The following is a 16,945-nucleotide window of genomic DNA, read 5'->3' as shown; positions in this document are numbered from 1 at the left end:
CTGTACTTGAAGTTGGCTCAGCAGTGGTCGACGTTTCCTCTAAAGTTGTAGATGTTGGCTCAACAGTAGATGTAGTTGGTTCCAAAGTTGTTGAAGAGGTTTCAGCCGTCGTCGACGTGCTCTCTGAAGTCGAGGTTGGTCCTTCAGTACTTGAAGTTGACTCAGTCATTGCAGAAGTTTCCTCTGACGTTGTGGATGCTTCTGTACTTGAAGTTGGCTCAGCAGTGGTCGAAGTTTCCTCTAAAGTTGTAGATGTTGGCTCAACAGTAGATGTTGTTGGTTCCAAAGTGGTTGAAGAGGGTTCAGCCGTCGTCGACGTGCTCTCTGAAGTCGAGGTTTGTTCTTCAGTACTTGAAGTTGACTCAGTCATTGTAGAAGTTTCCTCTGACGTTGTGGATGCTTCTGTACTTGAAGTTGGCTCAGCAGTGGTCGATTCTAAAGTTGTAGATGTTGGCTCAACAGTAGATGTAGTTGGTTCCAAAGTGGTTGAAGAGGGTTCAGCCGTCGTCGGCGTGCTCTCTGAAGTCGAGGTTAGTTCTTCAGTACTTGAAGTTGACTCAGTCATTGTAGAAGTTTCCTCTGACGTTGTGGATGCTTCTGTACTTGAAGTTGGCTCAGCAGTGGTCGACGTTTCCTCTAAAGTAGTAGATGTTGGTTCAACAGTAGATGTAGTTGGTTCCAAAGTGGTTGAAGAGGGTTCAGCCGTCGTCGACGTGCTCTCTGAAGTCGAGGTTGGTTCTTCAGTACTTGAAGTTGACTCAGTCATTGTAGAAGTTTCCTCTGACGTTGTGGATGCTTCTGTACTTGAAGTTGGCTCAGCAGTGGTCGAAGTTTCCTCTAAAGTTGTAGATGTTGGCTCAACAGTAGATGTAGTTGGTTCCAAAGTGGTTGAAGAGGGTTCAACCGTCGTCGACGTGCTCTCTGAAGTCGAGGTTGGTTCTTCAGTACTTGAAGTTGACTCAGTCATTGCAGAAGTTTCCTCTGACGTTGTGGATGCTTCTGTACTTGAAGTTGGCTCAGCAGTGGTCGATTCTAAAGTTGTAGATGTTGGCTCAACAGTAGATGTAGTTGGTTCCAAAGTGGTTGAAGAGGGTCCAGCCGTCGTCGACGTGCTCTCTGAAGTCGAGGTTTGTTCTTCAGTACTTGAAGTTGACTCAGTCATTGTAGAAGTTTCCTTTGACGTTGTGGATGCTTCTGTACTTGAAGTTGGCTCAGCAGTGGTCGACGTTTCCTCTAAAGTTGTAGATGTTGGCTCAACAGTAGATGTAGTTGGTTCCAAAGTTGTTGAAGAGGTTTCAGCCGTCGTCGACGTGCTCTCTGAAGTCGAGGTTGGTCCTTCAGTACTTGAAGTTGACTCAGTCATTGCAGAAGTTTCCTCTGACGTTGTGGATGCTTCTGTACTTGAAGTTGGCTCAGCAGTGGTCGAAGTTTCCTCTAAAGTTGTAGATGTTGGCTCAACAGTAGATGTTGTTGGTTCCAAAGTGGTTGAAGAGGGTTCAGCCGTCGTCGACGTGCTCTCTGAAGTCGAGGTTTGTTCTTCAGTACTTGAAGTTGACTCAGTCATTGTAGAAGTTTCCTCTGACGTTGTGGATGCTTCTGTACTTGAAGTTGGCTCAGCAGTGGTCGATTCTAAAGTTGTAGATGTTGGCTCAACAGTAGATGTAGTTGGTTCCAAAGTGGTTGAAGAGGGTTCAGCCGTCGTCGGCGTGCTCTCTGAAGTCGAGGTTAGTTCTTCAGTACTTGAAGTTGACTCAGTCATTGTAGAAGTTTCCTCTGACGTTGTGGATGCTTCTGTACTTGAAGTTGGCTCAGCAGTGGTCGACGTTTCCTCTAAAGTAGTAGATGTTGGTTCAACAGTAGATGTAGTTGGTTCCAAAGTGGTTGAAGAGGGTTCAGCCGTCGTCGACGTGCTCTCTGAAGTCGAGGTTGGTTCTTCAGTACTTGAAGTTGACTCAGTCATTGTAGAAGTTTCCTCTGACGTTGTGGATGCTTCTGTACTTGAAGTTGGCTCAGCAGTGGTCGAAGTTTCCTCTAAAGTTGTAGATGTTGGCTCAACAGTAGATGTAGTTGGTTCCAAAGTGGTTGAAGACAGTTCAGCCGTCGTCGACGTGCTCTCTGAAGTCGAGGTTAGTTCTTCAGTACTTGAAGTTGACTCAGTCATTGCAGAAGTTTCCTCTGACGTTGTGGATGCTTCTGTACTTGAAGTTGGCTCAGCAGTGGTCGAAGTTTCCTCTAAAGTTGTAGATGTTGGCTCAACAGTAGATGTAGTTGGTTCCAAAGTGGTTGAAGAGGGTTCAGCCGTCGTCGACGGGCTCTCTGAAGTCGAGGTTGGTCCTTCAGTGCTTGAAGTTGACTCAGTCATTGTAGAAGTTTCCTCTGACGTTGTGGATGCTTCTGTACTTGAAGTTGGCTCAGCAGTGGTCGAAGTTTCCTCTAAAGTTGTAGATGTTGGCTCAACAGTAGATGTAGTTGGTTCCAAAGTGGTTGAAGAGGGTTCAGCCGTCGTCGACGTGCTCTCTGAAGTCGAGGTTGGTTCTTCAGTACTTGAAGTTGACTCAGTCATTGTAGAAGTTTCCTCTGACGTTGTGGATGCTTCTGTACTTGAAGTTGGCTCAGCAGTGGTCGAAGTTTCCTCTAAAGTTGTAGATGTTGGCTCAACAGTAGATGTAGTTGGTTCCAAAGTGGTTGAAGAGGGTTCAGCCGTCGTCGACGTGCTCTCTGAAGTCGAGGTTGGTTCTTCAGTACTTGAAGTTGACACAGTCATTGTGGAAGTTTCCTCTGACGTTGTGGATGCTTCTGTACTTGAAGTTGGCTCAGCAGTGGTCGATTCTAAAGTTGTAGATGTTGGCTCAACAGTAGATGTAGTTGGTTCCAAAGTGGTTGAAGAGGGTCCAGCCGTCGTCGACGTGCTCTCTGAAGTCGAGGTTAGTTCTTCAGTACTTGAAGTTGACTCAGTCATTGCAGAAGTTTCCTCTGACGTTGTGGATGCTTCTGTACTTGAAGTTGGCTCAGCAGTGGTCGAAGTTTCCTCTAAAGTTGTAGATGTTGGCTCAACAGTAGATGTAGTTGGTTCCAAAGTGGTTGAAGAGGGTTCAGCCGTCGTCGACGTGCTCTCTGAAGTCGAGGTTGGTTCTTCAGTACTTGAAGTTGACTCAGTCATTGTTGAAGTTTCCTCTGACGTTGTGGATGCTTCTGTACTTGAAGTTGGCTCAGCAGTGGTCGAAGTTTCCTCTAAAGTTGTAGATGTTGGCTCTACAGTAGATGTTGTTGGTTCCAAAGTGGTTGAAGAGGGTTCAGCCGTCGTCGACGTGCTCTCTGAAGTCGAGGTTGGTCCTTCAGTGCTTGAAGTTGACTCAGTCATTGTAGAAGTTTCCTCTGACGTTGTGGATGCTTCTGTACTTGAAGTTGGCTCAGCAGTGGTCGAAGTTTCCTCTAAAGTTGTAGATGTTGGCTCAACAGTAGATGTAGTTGGTTCCAAAGTGGTTGAAGAGGGTTCAGCCGTCGTCGACGTGCTCTCTGAAGTCGAGGTTGGTTCTTCAGTACTTGAAGTTGACTCAGTCATTGTAGAAGTTTCCTCTGACGTTGTGGATGCTTCTGTACTTGAAGTTGGCTCAGCAGTGGTCGAAGTTTCCTCTAAAGTTGTAGATGTTGGCTCAACAGTAGATGTAGTTGGTTCCAAAGTTGTTGAAGAGGGTTCAGCCGTCGTCGACGTGCTCTCTGAAGTCGAGGTTGGTTCTTCAGTACTTGAAGTTGACACAGTCATTGTGGAAGTTTCCTCTGACGTTGTGGATGCTTCTGTTCTTGAAGTTGGCTCAGCAGTGGTCGATTCTAAAGTTGTAGATGTTGGCTCAACAGTAGATGTAGTTGGTTCCAAAGTGGTTGAAGAGGGTCCAGCCGTCGTCGACGTGCTCTCTGAAGTCGAGGTTTGTTCTTCAGTACTTGAAGTTGACTCAGTCATTGTAGAAGTTTCCTTTGACGTTGTGGATGCTTCTGTAGTTGAAGTTGGCTCAGCAGTGGTCGACGTTTCCTCTAAAGTTGTAGATGTTGGCTCAACAGTAGATGTAGTTGGTTCCAAAGTGGTTGATAAGGTTTCAGCCGTCGTCGACGTGCTCTCTGAAGTCGAGGTTGGTCCTTCAGTACTTGAAGTTGACTCAGTCATTGTAGAAGTTTCCTCTGACGTTGTGGATGCTTCTGTACTTGAAGTTGGCTCAGCAGTGGTTGAAGTTTCCTCTAAAGTTGTAGATGTTGGCTCAACAGTAGATGTAGTTGGTTCCAAAGTTGTTGAAGAGGGTTCAGCCGTCGTCGACGTGCTCTCTGAAGTCGAGGTTGGTCCTTCAGTGCTTGAAGTTGACTCAGTCATTGTAGAAGTTTCCTCTGACGTTGTGGATGCTTCTGTACGTGAAGTTGGCTCAGCAGTGGTCGATTCTAAAGTTGTAGATGTTGGCTCAACAGTAGATGTAGTTGGTTCCAAAGTGGTTGAAGAGGGTTCAGCCGTCGTCGGCGTGCTCTCTGAAGTCGAGGTTGGTTCTTCAGTACTTGAAGTTGACTCAGTCATTGTAGAAGTTTCCTCTGACGTTGTGGATGCTTCTGTACTTGAAGTTGGCTCAGCAGTGGTCGAAGTTTCCTCTAAAGTTGTAGATGTTGGCTCAACAGTAGATGTAGTTGGTTCAAAAGTGGTTGAAGAGGGTTCAGCCGTCGTCGACGTGCTCTCTGAAGTCGAGGTTGGTTCTTCAGTACTTGAAGTTGACTCAGTCATTGTAGAAGTTTCCTCTGACGTTGTGGATGCTTCTGTACTTGAAGTTGGCTCAGCAGTGGTCGATTCTAAAGTTGTAGATGTTGGCTCAAGAGTAGATGTAGTTGGTTCCAAAGTGGTTGAAGAGGGTTCAGCCGTCGTCGACGTGCTCTCTGAAGTCGAGGTTGGTTCTTCAGTACTTGAAGTTGACTCAGTCATTGTAGAAGTTTCCTCTGACGTTGTGGATGCTTTTGTACTTGAAGTTGGCTCAGCAGTGGTCGATTCTAAAGTTGTAGATGTTGGCTCAACAGTAGATGTAGTTGGTTCCAAAGTGGTTGAAGAGGGTTCAGCCGTCGTCGACGTGCTCTCTGAAGTCGAGGTTGGTTCTTCAGTACTTGAAGTTGACTCAGTTATTGTAGAAGTTCCCTCTGACGTTGTAGATGCTTCTGTACTTGAAGTTGGCTCGGCAGTGGTCGACGTTTCCTCTAAAGTTGTAGATGTTGGCTCAACAGTAGATGTAGTTGGTTCCAAAGTGGTTGAAGAGGTTTCAGCCGTCGTCGACGTGCTCTCTGAAGTCGAGGTTGGTCCTTCAGTGCTTGAAGTTGACTCAGTCATTGTAGACGTTTCCTCTGACGTTGTGGATGCTTCTGTACTTGAAGTTGGCTCAGCAGTGGTCGAAGTTTCCTCTAAAGTTGTAGATGTTGGCTCAACAGTAGATGTAGTTGGTTCCAAAGTGGTTGAAGACAGTTCAGCCGTCGTCGACGTGCTCTCTGAAGTCGAGGTTGGTTCTTCAGTACTTGAAGTTGACTCAGTCATTGCAGAAGTTTCCTCTGACGTTGCGGATGCTTCTGTACTTGAAGTTGGCTCAGCAGTGGTCGAAGTTTCCTCTAAAGTTGTAGATGTTGGCTCAACAGTAGATGTAGTTGGTTCCAAAGTGGTTGAAGAGGGTTCAGCCGTCGTCGACGTGCTCTCTGAAGTCGAGGTTGGTTCTTCAGTACTTGAAGTTGACTCAGTCATTGTAGAAGTTTCCTCTGACGTTGTGGATGCTTCTGTACTTGAAGTTGGCTCAGCAGTGGTCGAAGTTTCCTCTAAAGTTGTAGATGTTGGCTCAACAGTAGATGTAGTTGGTTCCAAAGTGGTTGAAGACAGTTCAGCCGTCGTCGACGTGCTCTCTGAAGTCGAGGTTAGTTCTTCAGTACTTGAAGTTGACTCAGTCATTGCAGAAGTTTCCTCTGACGTTGTGGATGCTTCTGTACTTGAAGTTGGCTCAGCAGTGGTCGAAGTTTCCTCTAAAGTTGTAGATGTTGGCTCAACAGTAGATGTAGTTGGTTCCAAAGTGGTTGAAGAGGGTTCAGCCGTCGTCGACGGGCTCTCTGAAGTCGAGGTTGGTCCTTCAGTGCTTGAAGTTGACTCAGTCATTGTAGAAGTTTCCTCTGACGTTGTGGATGCTTCTGTACTTGAAGTTGGCTCAGCAGTGGTCGAAGTTTCCTCTAAAGTTGTAGATGTTGGCTCAACAGTAGATGTAGTTGGTTCCAAAGTGGTTGAAGAGGGTTCAGCCGTCGTCGACGTGCTCTCTGAAGTCGAGGTTGGTTCTTCAGTACTTGAAGTTGACTCAGTCATTGTAGAAGTTTCCTCTGACGTTGTGGATGCTTCTGTACTTGAAGTTGGCTCAGCAGTGGTCGAAGTTTCCTCTAAAGTTGTAGATGTTGGCTCAACAGTAGATGTAGTTGGTTCCAAAGTGGTTGAAGAGGGTTCAGCCGTCGTCGACGTGCTCTCTGAAGTCGAGGTTGGTTCTTCAGTACTTGAAGTTGACACAGTCATTGTGGAAGTTTCCTCTGACGTTGTGGATGCTTCTGTACTTGAAGTTGGCTCAGCAGTGGTCGATTCTAAAGTTGTAGATGTTGGCTCAACAGTAGATGTAGTTGGTTCCAAAGTGGTTGAAGAGGGTCCAGCCGTCGTCGACGTGCTCTCTGAAGTCGAGGTTAGTTCTTCAGTACTTGAAGTTGACTCAGTCATTGCAGAAGTTTCCTCTGACGTTGTGGATGCTTCTGTACTTGAAGTTGGCTCAGCAGTGGTCGAAGTTTCCTCTAAAGTTGTAGATGTTGGCTCAACAGTAGATGTAGTTGGTTCCAAAGTGGTTGAAGAGGGTTCAGCCGTCGTCGACGTGCTCTCTGAAGTCGAGGTTGGTTCTTCAGTACTTGAAGTTGACTCAGTCATTGTTGAAGTTTCCTCTGACGTTGTGGATGCTTCTGTACTTGAAGTTGGCTCAGCAGTGGTCGAAGTTTCCTCTAAAGTTGTAGATGTTGGCTCTACAGTAGATGTTGTTGGTTCCAAAGTGGTTGAAGAGGGTTCAGCCGTCGTCGACGTGCTCTCTGAAGTCGAGGTTGGTCCTTCAGTGCTTGAAGTTGACTCAGTCATTGTAGAAGTTTCCTCTGACGTTGTGGATGCTTCTGTACTTGAAGTTGGCTCAGCAGTGGTCGAAGTTTCCTCTAAAGTTGTAGATGTTGGCTCAACAGTAGATGTAGTTGGTTCCAAAGTGGTTGAAGAGGGTTCAGCCGTCGTCGACGTGCTCTCTGAAGTCGAGGTTGGTTCTTCAGTACTTGAAGTTGACTCAGTCATTGTAGAAGTTTCCTCTGACGTTGTGGATGCTTCTGTACTTGAAGTTGGCTCAGCAGTGGTCGAAGTTTCCTCTAAAGTTGTAGATGTTGGCTCAACAGTAGATGTAGTTGGTTCCAAAGTTGTTGAAGAGGGTTCAGCCGTCGTCGACGTGCTCTCTGAAGTCGAGGTTGGTTCTTCAGTACTTGAAGTTGACACAGTCATTGTGGAAGTTTCCTCTGACGTTGTGGATGCTTCTGTTCTTGAAGTTGGCTCAGCAGTGGTCGATTCTAAAGTTGTAGATGTTGGCTCAACAGTAGATGTAGTTGGTTCCAAAGTGGTTGAAGAGGGTCCAGCCGTCGTCGACGTGCTCTCTGAAGTCGAGGTTTGTTCTTCAGTACTTGAAGTTGACTCAGTCATTGTAGAAGTTTCCTTTGACGTTGTGGATGCTTCTGTAGTTGAAGTTGGCTCAGCAGTGGTCGACGTTTCCTCTAAAGTTGTAGATGTTGGCTCAACAGTAGATGTAGTTGGTTCCAAAGTGGTTGATAAGGTTTCAGCCGTCGTCGACGTGCTCTCTGAAGTCGAGGTTGGTCCTTCAGTACTTGAAGTTGACTCAGTCATTGTAGAAGTTTCCTCTGACGTTGTGGATGCTTCTGTACTTGAAGTTGGCTCAGCAGTGGTTGAAGTTTCCTCTAAAGTTGTAGATGTTGGCTCAACAGTAGATGTAGTTGGTTCCAAAGTTGTTGAAGAGGGTTCAGCCGTCGTCGACGTGCTCTCTGAAGTCGAGGTTGGTCCTTCAGTGCTTGAAGTTGACTCAGTCATTGTAGAAGTTTCCTCTGACGTTGTGGATGCTTCTGTACGTGAAGTTGGCTCAGCAGTGGTCGATTCTAAAGTTGTAGATGTTGGCTCAACAGTAGATGTAGTTGGTTCCAAAGTGGTTGAAGAGGGTTCAGCCGTCGTCGGCGTGCTCTCTGAAGTCGAGGTTGGTTCTTCAGTACTTGAAGTTGACTCAGTCATTGTAGAAGTTTCCTCTGACGTTGTGGATGCTTCTGTACTTGAAGTTGGCTCAGCAGTGGTCGAAGTTTCCTCTAAAGTTGTAGATGTTGGCTCAACAGTAGATGTAGTTGGTTCAAAAGTGGTTGAAGAGGGTTCAGCCGTCGTCGACGTGCTCTCTGAAGTCGAGGTTGGTTCTTCAGTACTTGAAGTTGACACAGTCATTGTGGAAGTTTCCTCTGACGTTGTGGATGCTTCTGTACTTGAAGTTGGCTCAGCAGTGGTCGATTCTAAAGTTGTAGATGTTGGCTCAAGAGTAGATGTAGTTGGTTCCAAAGTGGTTGAAGAGGGTTCAGCCGTCGTCGACGTGCTCTCTGAAGTCGAGGTTAGTTCTTCAGTACTTGAAGTTGACTCAGTCATTGCAGAAGTTTCCTCTGACGTTGTGGATGCTTCTGTACTTGAAGTTGGCTCAGCAGTGGTCGAAGTTTCCTCTAAAGTTGTAGATGTTGGCTCAACAGTAGATGTAGTTGGTTCCAAAGTGGTTGAAGAGGGTTCAGCCGTCGTCGACGTGCTCTCTGAAGTCGAGGTTGGTTCTTCAGTACTTGAAGTTGACTCAGTTATTGTAGAAGTTTCCTCTGACGTTGTGGATGCTTCTGTACTTGAAGTTGGCTCAGCAGTGGTCGAAGTTTCCTCTAAAGTTGTAGATGTTGGCTCTACAGTAGATGTTGTTGGTTCCAAAGTGGTTGAAGAGGGTTCAGCCGTCGTCGACGTGCTCTCTGAAGTCGAGGTTGGTCCTTCAGTGCTTGAAGTTGACTCAGTCATTGTAGAAGTTTCCTCTGACGTTGTGGATGCTTCTGTACTTGAAGTTGGCTCAGCAGTGGTCGAAGTTTCCTCTAAAGTTGTAGATGTTGGCTCAACAGTAGATGTAGTTGGTTCCAAAGTGGTTGAAGAGGGTTCAGCCGTCGTCGACGTGCTCTCTGAAGTCGAGGTTGGTTCTTCAGTACTTGAAGTTGACTCAGTCATTGTAGAAGTTTCCTCTGACGTTGTGGATGCTTCTGTACTTGAAGTTGGCTCAGCAGTGGTCGAAGTTTCCTCTAAAGTTGTAGATGTTGGCTCAACAGTAGATGTAGTTGGTTCCAAAGTTGTTGAAGAGGGTTCAGCCGTCGTCGACGTGCTCTCTGAAGTCGAGGTTGGTTCTTCAGTACTTGAAGTTGACACAGTCATTGTGGAAGTTTCCTCTGACGTTGTGGATGCTTCTGTTCTTGAAGTTGGCTCAGCAGTGGTCGATTCTAAAGTTGTAGATGTTGGCTCAACAGTAGATGTAGTTGGTTCCAAAGTGGTTGAAGAGGGTCCAGCCGTCGTCGACGTGCTCTCTGAAGTCGAGGTTTGTTCTTCAGTACTTGAAGTTGACTCAGTCATTGTAGAAGTTTCCTTTGACGTTGTGGATGCTTCTGTAGTTGAAGTTGGCTCAGCAGTGGTCGACGTTTCCTCTAAAGTTGTAGATGTTGGCTCAACAGTAGATGTAGTTGGTTCCAAAGTGGTTGATAAGGTTTCAGCCGTCGTCGACGTGCTCTCTGAAGTCGAGGTTGGTCCTTCAGTACTTGAAGTTGACTCAGTCATTGTAGAAGTTTCCTCTGACGTTGTGGATGCTTCTGTACTTGAAGTTGGCTCAGCAGTGGTTGAAGTTTCCTCTAAAGTTGTAGATGTTGGCTCAACAGTAGATGTAGTTGGTTCCAAAGTTGTTGAAGAGGGTTCAGCCGTCGTCGACGTGCTCTCTGAAGTCGAGGTTGGTCCTTCAGTGCTTGAAGTTGACTCAGTCATTGTAGAAGTTTCCTCTGACGTTGTGGATGCTTCTGTACGTGAAGTTGGCTCAGCAGTGGTCGATTCTAAAGTTGTAGATGTTGGCTCAACAGTAGATGTAGTTGGTTCCAAAGTGGTTGAAGAGGGTTCAGCCGTCGTCGGCGTGCTCTCTGAAGTCGAGGTTGGTTCTTCAGTACTTGAAGTTGACTCAGTCATTGTAGAAGTTTCCTCTGACGTTGTGGATGCTTCTGTACTTGAAGTTGGCTCAGCAGTGGTCGAAGTTTCCTCTAAAGTTGTAGATGTTGGCTCAACAGTAGATGTAGTTGGTTCAAAAGTGGTTGAAGAGGGTTCAGCCGTCGTCGACGTGCTCTCTGAAGTCGAGGTTGGTTCTTCAGTACTTGAAGTTGACTCAGTCATTGTAGAAGTTTCCTCTGACGTTGTGGATGCTTCTGTACTTGAAGTTGGCTCAGCAGTGGTCGATTCTAAAGTTGTAGATGTTGGCTCAAGAGTAGATGTAGTTGGTTCCAAAGTGGTTGAAGAGGGTTCAGCCGTCGTCGACGTGCTCTCTGAAGTCGAGGTTGGTTCTTCAGTACTTGAAGTTGACTCAGTCATTGTAGAAGTTTCCTCTGACGTTGTGGATGCTTTTGTACTTGAAGTTGGCTCAGCAGTGGTCGATTCTAAAGTTGTAGATGTTGGCTCAACAGTAGATGTAGTTGGTTCCAAAGTGGTTGAAGAGGGTTCAGCCGTCGTCGACGTGCTCTCTGAAGTCGAGGTTGGTTCTTCAGTACTTGAAGTTGACTCAGTTATTGTAGAAGTTCCCTCTGACGTTGTAGATGCTTCTGTACTTGAAGTTGGCTCGGCAGTGGTCGACGTTTCCTCTAAAGTTGTAGATGTTGGCTCAACAGTAGATGTAGTTGGTTCCAAAGTGGTTGAAGAGGTTTCAGCCGTCGTCGACGTGCTCTCTGAAGTCGAGGTTGGTCCTTCAGTGCTTGAAGTTGACTCAGTCATTGTAGACGTTTCCTCTGACGTTGTGGATGCTTCTGTACTTGAAGTTGGCTCAGCAGTGGTCGAAGTTTCCTCTAAAGTTGTAGATGTTGGCTCAACAGTAGATGTAGTTGGTTCCAAAGTGGTTGAAGACAGTTCAGCCGTCGTCGACGTGCTCTCTGAAGTCGAGGTTGGTTCTTCAGTACTTGAAGTTGACTCAGTCATTGCAGAAGTTTCCTCTGACGTTGCGGATGCTTCTGTACTTGAAGTTGGCTCAGCAGTGGTCGAAGTTTCCTCTAAAGTTGTAGATGTTGGCTCAACAGTAGATGTAGTTGGTTCCAAAGTGGTTGAAGAGGGTTCAGCCGTCGTCGACGTGCTCTCTGAAGTCGAGGTTGGTTCTTCAGTACTTGAAGTTGACTCAGTCATTGTTGAAGTTTCCTCTGACGTTGTGGATGCTTCTGTACTTGAAGTTGGCTCAGCAGTGGTCGAAGTTTCCTCTAAAGTTGTAGATGTTGGCTCTACAGTAGATGTTGTTGGTTCCAAAGTGGTTGAAGAGGGTTCAGCCGTCGTCGACGTGCTCTCTGAAGTCGAGGTTGGTCCTTCAGTGCTTGAAGTTGACTCAGTCATTGTAGAAGTTTCCTCTGACGTTGTGGATGCTTCTGTACTTGAAGTTGGCTCAGCAGTGGTCGAAGTTTCCTCTAAAGTTGTAGATGTTGGCTCAACAGTAGATGTAGTTGGTTCCAAAGTGGTTGAAGAGGGTTCAGCCGTCGTCGACGTGCTCTCTGAAGTCGAGGTTGGTTCTTCAGTACTTGAAGTTGACTCAGTTATTGCAGAAGTTTCCTCTGACGTTGTGGATGCTTCTGTACTTGAAGTTGGCTCAGCAGTGGTCGAAGTTTCCTCTAAAGTTGTAGATGTTGGCTCAACAGTAGATGTAGTTGGTTCCAAAGTGGTTGAAGAGGGTTCAGCCGTCGTCGACGTGCTCTCTGAAGTCGAGGTTGTTTCTTCAGTACTTGAAGTTGACTCAGTCATTGTAGAAGTTTCCTCTGACGTTGTGGATGTTTCTTTACTTGAAGTTGACTCAGCAGTGGTCGATTCTAAAGTTGTAGATGTTGGCTCAACAGTAGATGTAGTTGGTTCCAAAGTGGTTGAAGAGGGTTCAGCCGTCGTCGACGTGCTCTCTGAAGTCGAGGTTGGTTCTTCAGTACTTGAAGTTGACTCAGTTATTGTAGAAGTTTCCTCTGACGTTGTTGATGCTTCTGTACTTGAAGTTGGCTCGGCAGTGGCCGACGTTTCCTCTAAAGTTGTAGATGTTGGCTCAACAGTAGATGTAGTTGGTTCCAAAGTGGTTGAAGAGGTTTCAGCCGTCGTCGACGTGCTCTCTGAAGTCGAGGTTGGTCCTTCAGTGCTTGAAGTTGACTCAGTCATTGCAGAAGTTTCCTCTGACGTTGTGGATGATTCTGTACTTGAAGTTGGCTCAGCAGTGGTCGATTCTAAAGTTGTAGATGTTGGCTCAACAGTAGATGTAGTTGGTTCCAAAGTGGTTGAAGAGGGTTCAGCCGTCGTCGACGTGCTCTCTGAAGTCGAGGTTGGTTCTTCAGTACTTGAAGTTGACTCAGTCATTGTAGAAGTTTCCTCTGACGTTGTGGATGCTTCTGTACTTGAAGTTGGCTCAGCAGTGGTCGATTCTAAAGTTGTAGATGTTGGCTCAACAGTAGATGTAGTTGGTTCCAAAGGGGTTGAAGAGGGTTCAGCCGTCGTCGACGTGCTCTCTGAAGTCGAGGTTTGTTCTTCAGTACTTGAAGTTGACTCAGTCATTGTAGAAGTTTCCTCTGACGTTGTGGATGCTTCTGTACTTGAAGTTGGCTCAGCAGTGGTCGATTCTAAAGTTGTAGATGTTGGCTCAACAGTAGATGTAGTTGGTTCCAAAGTGGTTGAAGAGGGTTCAGCCGTCGTCGACGTGCTCTCTGAAGTCGAGGTTGGTTCTTCAGTACTTGAAGTTGACTCAGTTATTGTAGAAGTTTCCTCTGACTTTGTGGATGCTTCTGTACTTGAAGTTGGCTCAGCAGTGGTCGACGTTTCCTCTAAAGTTGTAGATGTTGGTTCAACAGTAGATTTAGTTGGTTCCAAGGTGGTTGAAGAGGGTTCAGCCGTCGTCGACGTGCTCTCTGAAGTCGAGGTTGGTTCTTCAGTACTTGAAGTTGACTCAGGCATTGTAGAAGTTTCCTCTGACGTTGTGGATGCTTCTGTACTTGAAGTTGGCTCAGCAGTGGTCGATTCTAAAGTTGTAGATGTTGGCTCAACAGTAGATGTAGTTGGTTCCAAAGTGGTTGAAGAGGGTTCAGCCGTCGTCGACGTGCTCTCTGAAGTCGAGGTTGGTTCTTCAGTACTTGAAGTTGACTCAGTTATTGTAGAAGTTCCCTCTGACGTTGTGGATGCTTCTGTACTTGAAGTTGGCTCGGCAGTGGTCGACGTTTCCTCTAAAGTTGTAGATGTTGGCTCAACAGTAGATGTAGTTGGTTCCAAAGTGGTTGAAGAGGTTTCAGCCGTCGTCGACGTGCTCTCTGAAGTCGAGGTTGGTCCTTCAGTGCTTGAAGTTGACTCAGTCATTGTAGAAGTTTCCTCTGACGTTGTGGATGCTTTTGTACTTGAAGTTGGCTCAGCAGTGGTCGAAGTTTCCTCTAAAGTTGTAGATGTTGGCTCAACAGTAGATGTAGTTGGTTCCAAAGTGGTTGAAGACAGTTCAGCCGTCGTCGACGTGCTCTCTGAAGTCGAGGTTGGTTCTTCAGTACTTGAAGTTGACTCAGTCATTGCAGAAGTTTCCTCTGACGTTGTGGATGATTCTGTACTTGAAGTTGGCTCAGCAGTGGTCGAAGTTTCCTCAAAAGTTGTAGATGTTGGCACAACAGTAGATGTAGTTGGTTCCAAAGTGGTTGAAGAGGGTTCAGCCGTCGCCGACGTGCTCTCTGAAGTCGAGGTTGTTTCTTCAGTACTTGAAGTTGACTCAGTCATTGTTGAAGTTTCCTCTGACGTTGTGGATGCTTCTGTACTTGAAGTTGGCTCAGCAGTGGTCGAAGTTTCCTCTAAAGTTGTAGATGTTGGCTCAACAGTAGATGTAGTTGGTTCCAAAGTGGTTGAAGAGGGTTCAGCCGTCGTCGACGTGCTCTCTGAAGTCGAGGTTGTTTCTTCAGTACTTGAAGTTGACTCAGTCATTGTAGAAGTTTCCTCTGACGTTGTGGATGCTTCTTTACTTGAAGTTGACTCAGCAGTGGTTGATTCTAAAGTTTTAGATGTTGGCTCAACAGTAGATGTAGTTGGTTCCAAAGTGGTTGAAGAGGGTTCAGCCGTCGTCGACGTGCTCTCTGAAGTCGAGGTTGTTTCTTCAGTACTTGAAGTTGACTCAGTCATTGCAGAAGTTTCCTCTGACGTTGTGGATGCTTCTGTACTTGAAGTTGGCTCAGCAGTGGTCGAAGTTTCCTCTAAAGTTGTAGATGTTGGCTCAACAGTAGATGTAGTTGGTTCCAAAGTGGTTGAAGAGGGTTCAGCCGTCGTCGACGTTCTCTCTGAAGTCGAGGTTTGTTCTTCAGTACTTGAAGTTGACTCAGTCATTGTAGAAGTTTCCTCTGACGTTGTGGATGCTTCTGTACTTGAAGTTGGCTCAGCAGTGGTCGATTCTAAAGTTGTAGATGTTGGCTCAACAGTAGATGTAGTTGGTTCCAAAGTGGTTGAAGAGGGTTCAGCCGTCGTCGACGTGCTCTCTGAAGTCGAGGTTGGTTCTTCAGTACTTGAAGTTGACTCAGTTATTGTAGAAGTTTCCTCTGACTTTGTGGATGCTTCTGTACTTGAAGTTGGCTCAGCAGTGGTCGACGTTTCCTCTAAAGTTGTAGATGTTGGTTCAACAGTAGATTTAGTTGGTTCCAAGGTGGTTGAAGAGGGTTCAGCCGTCGTCGACGTGCTCTCTGAAGTCGAGGTTGGTTCTTCAGTACTTGAAGTTGACTCAGGCATTGTAGAAGTTTCCTCTGACGTTGTGGATGCTTCTGTACTTGAAGTTGGCTCAGCAGTGGTCGATTCTAAAGTTGTAGATGTTGGCTCAACAGTAGATGTAGTTGGTTCCAAAGTGGTTGAAGAGGGTTCAGCCGTCGTCGACGTGCTCTCTGAAGTCGAGGTTGGTTCTTCAGTACTTGAAGTTGACTCAGTTATTGTAGAAGTTCCCTCTGACGTTGTGGATGCTTCTGTACTTGAAGTTGGCTCGGCAGTGGTCGACGTTTCCTCTAAAGTTGTAGATGTTGGCTCAACAGTAGATGTAGTTGGTTCCAAAGTGGTTGAAGAGGTTTCAGCCGTCGTCGACGTGCTCTCTGAAGTCGAGGTTGGTCCTTCAGTGCTTGAAGTTGACTCAGTCATTGTAGAAGTTTCCTCTGACGTTGTGGATGCTTCTGTACTTGAAGTTGGCTCAGCAGTGGTCGAAGTTTCCTCTAAAGTTGTAGATGTTGGCTCAACAGTAGATGTAGTTGGTTCCAAAGTGGTTGAAGACAGTTCAGCCGTCGTCGACGTGCTCTCTGAAGTCGAGGTTGGTTCTTCAGTACTTGAAGTTGACTCAGTCATTGCAGAAGTTTCCTCTGACGTTGTGGATGATTCTGTACTTGAAGTTGTCTCAGCAGTGGTCGAAGTTTCCTCTAAAGTTGTAGATGTTGGCTCAACAGTAGATGTAGTTGGTTCCAAAGTGGTTGAAGAGGGTTCAGCCGTCGCCGACGTGCTCTCTGAAGTCGAGGTTGTTTCTTCAGTACTTGAAGTTGACTCAGTCATTGTTGAAGTTTCCTCTGACGTTGTGGATGCTTCTGTACTTGAAGTTGGCTCAGCAGTGGTCGAAGTTTCCTCTAAAGTTGTAGATGTTGGCTCAACAGTAGATGTAGTTGGTTCCAAAGTGGTTGAAGACAGTTCAGCCGTCGTCGACGTGCTCTCTGAAGTCGAGGTTGGTTCTTCAGTACTTGAAGTTGACTCAGTCATTGCAGAAGTTTCCTCTGACGTTGTGGATGATTCTGTACTTGAAGTTGTCTCAGCAGTGGTCGAAGTTTCCTCTAAAGTTGTAGATGTTGGCTCAACAGTAGATGTAGTTGGTTCCAAAGTGGTTGAAGAGGGTTCAGCCGTCGCCGACGTGCTCTCTGAAGTCGAGGTTGTTTCTTCAGTACTTGAAGTTGACTCAGTCATTGTTGAAGTTTCCTCTGACGTTGTGGATGCTTCTGTACTTGAAGTTGGCTCAGCAGTGGTCGAAGTTTCCTCTAAAGTTGTAGATGTTGGCTCAACAGTAGATGTAGTTGGTTCCAAAGTGGTTGAAGAGGGTTCAGCCGTCGTCGACGTGCTCTCTGAAGTCGAGGTTGTTTCTTCAGTACTTGAAGTTGACTCAGTCATTGTAGAAGTTTCCTCTGACGTTGTGGATGCTTCTGTACTTGAAGTTGGCTCAGCAGTGGTCGAAGTTTCCTCTAAAGTTGTAGATGTTGGCTCAACAGTAGATGTAGTTGGTTCCAAAGTGGTTGAAGAGGGTTCAGCCGTCGTCGACGTGCTCTCTGAAGTCGAGGTTTGTTCTTCAGTACTTGAAGTTGACTCAGTCATTGTAGAAGTTTCCTCTGACGTTGTGGATGATTCTGTACTTGAAGTTGGCTCAGCAGTGGTCGATTCTAAAGTTGTAGATGTTGGCTCAACAGTAGATGTAGTTGGTTCCAAAGTGGTTGAAGAGGGTTCAGCCGTCGTCGGCGTGCTCTCTGAAGTCGAGGTTGGTTCTTCAGTGCTTGAAGTTGACTCAGTCATTGTAGAAGTTTCCTCTGACGTTGTGGATGCTTCTGTACTTGA

At 46.3% G+C, this 16,945-nt stretch overlaps 1 protein-coding gene across 1 annotated transcript; it reads right to left on the bottom strand.

Moving 5' to 3' along the window:
* Positions 1-394: 394 nt before the first annotated feature.
* On the bottom strand, positions 395-3,973 carry LOC124200586 (integumentary mucin C.1-like; the record flags this gene model as incomplete). Its single annotated transcript, XM_046596857.1, has 4 exons — positions 395-442; positions 1,544-1,651; positions 2,759-2,839; positions 3,905-3,973. Coding segments are annotated over 4 exons (306 nt in total), but the record flags the coding sequence as incomplete, so codon positions are not given.
* Positions 3,974-16,945: the final 12,972 nt, after the last annotated feature.

The sequence above is a fragment of the Daphnia pulex genome, chromosome 8 (assembly GCF_021134715.1).
Source record: "Daphnia pulex isolate KAP4 chromosome 8, ASM2113471v1".
Classification (NCBI taxonomy): domain Eukaryota; kingdom Metazoa; phylum Arthropoda; class Branchiopoda; order Diplostraca; family Daphniidae; genus Daphnia; species Daphnia pulex.
Note: the sequence above shows the minus strand (reverse complement) of the source record. Positions and strands in the feature narration are given on the sequence as shown.